This window comes from Anopheles cruzii, unplaced genomic scaffold (genome assembly GCF_943734635.1).
Source record: "Anopheles cruzii unplaced genomic scaffold, idAnoCruzAS_RS32_06 scaffold00854_ctg1, whole genome shotgun sequence".
Lineage (NCBI taxonomy): Eukaryota > Metazoa > Arthropoda > Insecta > Diptera > Culicidae > Anopheles > Anopheles cruzii.
Genome location: NW_026454441.1, coordinates 2,299 through 8,324, shown reverse-complemented (window position 1 = coordinate 8,324; position 6,026 = coordinate 2,299). Strand labels below are relative to the sequence as shown.

The following is a 6,026-nucleotide window of genomic DNA, read 5'->3' as shown; positions in this document are numbered from 1 at the left end:
GTGACACACGCAGACCACAATGACTTTACTCCCGCGGTTTGTCAATGTTCCCACGGAATTCCTGCATTGTTATGCATGTAAGATCAGTTGCAAAGATCGGGTAATATGGAACTTAATTTATTCAATCTAATGGTACAATATAAAGAGTGTTACTCGAGGTTTTCCGTCTTAATTCCTGCTCTACGTCTTTCCACACTGATCGCCGTCATGCAACTCCACTCTGCGCCTCGTGCACTTCCGCTAGCTGTCACTTGCGGGACCCCGGTGAAACTTCTACCATCGTCACCTATCTCGATCCTGGTAGAAATTCTACCACCATTCCCACATGCATGATATGTTGACTTTCTGGTCGTTTCGGCTTTTCTTTCACATTGTCGTGGTTTCTGTAATATTGTGTTGTGGGACTGCATTTCTATTCTCTCCGGGTTAAAGGCTTTGGGCTCTTCGAGTTAAAGTGTTGCATACGTATTGCTTTAGATGAGACTCTTGTTTATGACTTTCCGTTTCTTTACGTTTTGCGACACCTGATTCAATCTCTTTCGCATTTGAATTACTTTTAATCAGTCACCGCCTTCCGTTGGGCGTATCGGTGCCCCGAGTTTGATCGACGTCTCGTGTCTATTGAGCGGCGGGACTTGGTTACACGTGATGTGGTTTTTGGTTAGCCTAATTCGTCTCATCTATGCATTGGCTGGTCGAATGTCGTGGGCGCACTTTGCACTTTGTGGGTACTTTGCTGAATTCGGTGCGTTTTATTCTATTGGATGTATGGATACGGTATCGTGGTGTATTGTATCGTGTTGCTTTGCTAAAAAACATTCACTGTCTTCGCCTTCTAATTTTGCACTGATTTACTCGGCGACCGGCGACGGCTCCGCGTCCTCACCGGTCAGTGTCCCTTTTCTTCTCACTCTATATTTGGCGCTTCTCGCTCTCGCTGTCTGTTTGCTTCTGGTCCTTTTCGGGGTCATCCGGGTCGATCCTGTCATATCCGCACGATCCCTGCGGTCCCCTGGTGTGGCCTGTCATCGTGACGCCTGGGGAGCCGCTGTAAAATTGCGGTGCCTAGTGGCCGTGGCGTTCTGTGCGTGGCGCACGTAACAACTATCACTGGACTAATTCATTGGTCTGGGCATGCCGTGTACTGTAGTCTCTGCACGGGAACGAGGCGTACGGGAACGAGGCGTACGGGAACGCGGCGTACGGGAACGAGGCGTACGCTCGCTGGGCGCGATGCAGCTGACAGCACGGGAGCCGACGCGGGAATTCTCACGGTAGAGAGTCGCCTCGCAACTGATCGCGCGGGTGAGAACACGAGAGTTCTCACGATGGAGAGGCGTGGGGTGACTGACAGCTCGCGGGTACTCAAGGTGAATAGGCGAACCGCCAATGACGGCGCTGCAACGCACACTGGAGTTTTCACGACAACACGGCTCACTGCGGCTAGCAGCCCGACGACGAACACGGGAGTTGTCATGGCAAAACGGATCACTGCAGCTGGCAGCCCGCCGACGAATGCGGGAGAGTCATTTCCTTTCCTCGAGGTACACTGCTGAGCTGCACAAGATCGTGTGATGCTTTGCTTGGCAGTGCTGACATTTCTTTTCCGATGGGCAGTCCGTTGCCTTATGGGAACGTGAGAAGCAGTTGACGCACTTGCCTCGTTCCATAATGTAATTGACGCACTGCAACGCCGAGCGCGCCCGCAGCTCTGGACAGAAATTACTTTCGTGACCTGTCTGGTCACAGGCGTAACATTGCCGCCGCGGCTTGGCGTCCCCGCTTCCGCGTGGAGCTGGTGATGGTGCGGGCTTCGGCGCGGGCGTCGGCGCTGGCGTCGGCGCTGACTTGGGTGTGAGAGCCACGTAGGCTGTTTTCCGCGGCGCGGAAGGAGCGTGAGGGGTTTTGGGGCATGGGGCATGGGAGCCTGCCTCCTTCGAGCGCTTCGGCTCATAATAGAGCTGATTTGCCATTTTATCGAGCTCGTCCCTCAGTTCCTTCCACGTAGGGATCGCTTGCTGGTCTGCCCGGCGAGCGACTCTGGCCAGGCTATCCTCATCCAACTTGCTTAGCACGATGCTCACGAGGAGCCCGTCCTCGATTGCGGATGCCACGTTGGCGGTCGCGCTAGCGATGCGTCGGGCTGACGTGATGGCCGTCTCCACCACGTCTATGAGGCGCATCAGCCCGTTCGGGGACGCGCTTGTAAGCCGTGGCGCTTCGATTATGGCACGACAATGCCCCAGGAACGCCACGCGCTTCTTGTAGAAGCGCTCCTGGAGCCGTACCCACGCCTCCGCGAACGGCATCCCCACGCTCTCGAACGCTTCGGCGCTCTGCCGCGCAAGGGGGAAGCCGTCGAAGCATTGCAGGAGGTACGCGTATCGTGTGGCGTCCTCCTTCCAGCCGCTGAGCCGCTTCTCGAACCTCGAGGCGAACGCTGGCCACTCCGACGGATCGCCGCCGAACTTTGGCAGGTCGATCCGTGGCAGATGTTCCTGTCTGGGAGTGACTGCGACAACTGCGGTGTCCATCATGGAGATGGACGCCGCGTCCGCCTTTCGCAGGCGGCCCAGCGCCACCCGTGCGGTGGCGTACGCATCGCTAAACGGGCCTCGCCGCTGCGAGGTGCCCGATTTTGCCTCTATCCGCGACAGAACGGCGCACCCGTCGCGATAGATGCCCTCCAACATATCCAGCCGGATTGGCACCATGGCTTCCTCCAGCGCGGAGATTTGCCTTGCTGCATTGCATCGTTGGCGGCAGATGGATGCCCGATTTCGGCCTTCGCCTGCCGACCGGCGTCGCAGTCGGCGTACGGTATCGGCGATTCATCGCGCGTCGTCTTTCTTGTGTTAGGCATATTACACACTACAAACTTCACACGGGAGCGGAACACAAAGCGGTCTCAGGTACACACTGTTACCGGACGAGCGATATCGGCGTCGGCGAACCTGGGTAGTCGTCCTAGTGTCGCACCCATACGCACACACGCGCGGGAGCCAACGAAGTGGCGCACGCGGACGGCAAGCGACGTATAGGGGAGTACGCAGTTTCGAAATAGCACGCTAGCCTGGTGTCACGTAGTGGCAAGAAATGCCGTGGTACGAAATGGCACGGTAGCCCAAAGTCACGTAGTACGCGGTAGCGGCGTAGCACTTTTACGGTAGCACTTTTACGGTAGCACTTTCACACGCACACGGTCACGGGAGTACGAAGTCGAGTAGCACGAAGTCGAAGCACGGTAGTACACGAAATCGTGACACGATATCACGTCGGGGTCACCAAATGATTTTGCACGAAAGCAACGTCACGAAATATTCTAACTTTATTCTAACTATTTAACCGTCGAGGTTTCACACGTCTGGGTTCGTCGGCGATCGATGATGTTTCTTAGCTATTGTTTCATTGTTTCATTGTCGAAGAGCTATTGTTTCATACACTAACTCGCGGTTTGCCATATCCCAGTCGTCGGGGTCCATGGTTTTGACAAAATTGGGGAATGTCTATGACCCAGTTTCTATTATTTCGGTAAATCGTATACTTTTAACGCTGTGTTGCGCGCGTGTTTTTGCATAGCACTGAAGATTAGCTTAAGCATTTTGTGTGCCGCTAGCAGGCACACAATTACCAGTATTATGTTTAGCTTAAGCTCGTGGACTGCGTGTTGCTCAGTGTAAATTTCCTGATTTTGGATTATGATCAGGTCATTTTCGCCGCTCGCGTTGGCCTCGGGTTTCGACCCACTTTTACCCATTTTGGTATCGTAATAAAAACTATTGGTTCATGGTGATCCTCTCTTCACGCAGTGTTTTTACCACTCATCACTTCTGTCGCGTATTGGTGTAGGTCGTGTCGCACTGTTCACTGTCGGTCACTTGACTTTTCGACACTATCGCTGTCTCACTTACGCCAATACTCGGTCACCGTCGCCATATAACATATAACTCATATAACAGAGTTTAAACACCGAACCAATCCGTCACAATTTTAAAAGGGGTTCACAAAAGGTACACTCGGAATTTTTCAATAGCCCTTATCCCTTAGCTTACTCATAAAATACACAGGGTGAAGCTTACCGTCGTTGGCCTTCTGCAGCAGGATGGCTCCGTACCCTTCATTTGATGCATCTGTGTGTACTTCGGTTTCGGCTTCTTTAATATAACCAGGATTACCTGATTGTCCCTTTCTACTTGTTCATTTCCCCTAGGAACTCCCGTAGTGGTCTCGACGTGTTCTATGTTTTGCTCGCTATAAAACTCCTTAAAATCGTTGGATGTGAATGCCGATCCTTTATCACTGATGATTCGTCGTGGATTTCCAAAGCGCTCGCTCTGTTGTCGCAAACGTTGGATCACTTCGGCCGCGGTTGTTGATTTGGTAGGATAGATTCACACGTACTTTATAAATCCATCCACCACGACGAACAAATACTTATACAATTTCTCCGTAGTATCTAGGTGGTCCACGTGATATGTGTCGAAAGGGACGTCACCTTTCAGGACAGGTGATAAGAGCCCTTCGGTTTTCCCTCGCTTCCGCTCTGCAAGTATGCACTTCACGCAGCAATCGATTTGCTTTCTAATTTTGTCAGCCAAGTTGGTTATGAAATAATCTCGTTTGATCACTGCTTCCAATTTATTGACGTGACCATTGCTAGTGACCATTTTTGATCCTGAATTTATAAATGCTTTCGGCCGCGCAAGGATAGAGCTAGATGGTACCTAAATGTCATTGACGCTGCCGTCATCCGAATCGCTGGAGCTAAAGTATTCCTCATCGTCCTCCACACATTCCCGCGATGGTTCCGTCCTTTTTCGGTGCCAAGGTCACTGGAGATGCATATTCACTAGTGCTATCCCGAATTATTCCCGCTTCTAACCATTCTTCAATGGTTTTCTCTAAAATCCGTTCCTCTTTTGGTGCGTAACTGCGTGGCGTCATATGTACTGGAGTATCGTCGGACATGATGATTTTAGTCTGAACGCGGCTTACCACCCTTTCTTCTGGGACGTACTGTTGAACCAGCTTTTCCACCTTGCTAGCAAACTGTGGCGGCACATCTAGCTCCTGTTTCTCGACTTGTGTTGATAGTATCGTCATCACCTCATTCTCGCTCTATCCCGGTTGAGCCCCCATGTAAAGGAGAGAGATAAAAGAAACACCGAATATTATCTTTCTGTTACTTTATTCGTTCTTCTGACAACCGTCTAGAACCACTGCTACTTTGCGGCTAAACCAATTCACCGATTTGCCTCCTTAAATACAGGAAAGCGGTATCGGTGTGTGGTGGAATTGGACGGTCAACAACCCTTTGGCCAGAGTGGTTCGCGACGCCGCGGACGCTCGATTTCGTAGAGCCGCTGTAACGGTTGGGGCTTGGTTCTGCCGGGGCAGAACCAAAGAAAGTAATACACTCGCACTATTAATTTCCGTGTCTCCACCTGGAGAGCTCGCCTTTATTCCGTTACTTGATTCACCTTGTTCTCTCACTTCTCTGAGAGTTTTGAACGCGAATGCCCTGAGCGCCACCGGGGAGCCCCTTTTTATCCCCAATCCCGTTCTCGGCGTTACCCCTGAGTGACGACGAGCCGATCCTGAGTCTCCACTTCGATGCGCCGGTCGATCACTCGCCGCGCCGTAAATAGCGAGTTCTCACCGTTTTTGCTCCATTCGAGCACTCAATGAGTCTGCATATTCAGTATTTAAAGTGGAGTGAAATCTGTAAGGCGCCATCATCAATCCCATATAACCCTCTCTGAAGTTTTCTGGGAAAACTTCTCCTGATGTAAATGGAGTCATGTTAGGGAAAGTCTTAACATCCAAGATATTTGCAATCTTCACTCTCTGCCCTGCTCTGCCTATGATCATACCGAAAGAAACCCAATCTTCTATCAATGGCTCTGTTTCTATTGGAGACAGTAATTCCCATAAGAAAGCAGTTGCCTCTTCTACCGTTATGGATCCATCGTCTATTTTAGGTTTTAATGCACCAAAGAGAGATTGCTCTGGATTCTGCTTGGCTG

The 6,026-nt window shown here is 51.4% G+C and overlaps 1 protein-coding gene across 1 annotated transcript; it reads right to left on the bottom strand.

Moving 5' to 3' along the window:
• Positions 1–1,526: 1,526 nt before the first annotated feature.
• On the bottom strand, positions 1,527–2,183 carry LOC128276287 (sterile alpha motif domain-containing protein 1-like). Its single transcript, XM_053014755.1, has one exon. The coding sequence runs from the start codon at positions 2,181–2,183 to the stop codon at positions 1,527–1,529; it is 657 nt and encodes a 218-aa protein (XP_052870715.1).
• Between the last annotated feature and the right edge of the window lie 3,843 nt (positions 2,184–6,026).

Coding starts and splice junctions, on each gene's coding strand:
- LOC128276287 (XM_053014755.1), bottom strand. CDS start 2,183: ATGCGCCTCATAGACGTGGTGGAGACGGCCATCACGTCAGCCCGACGC.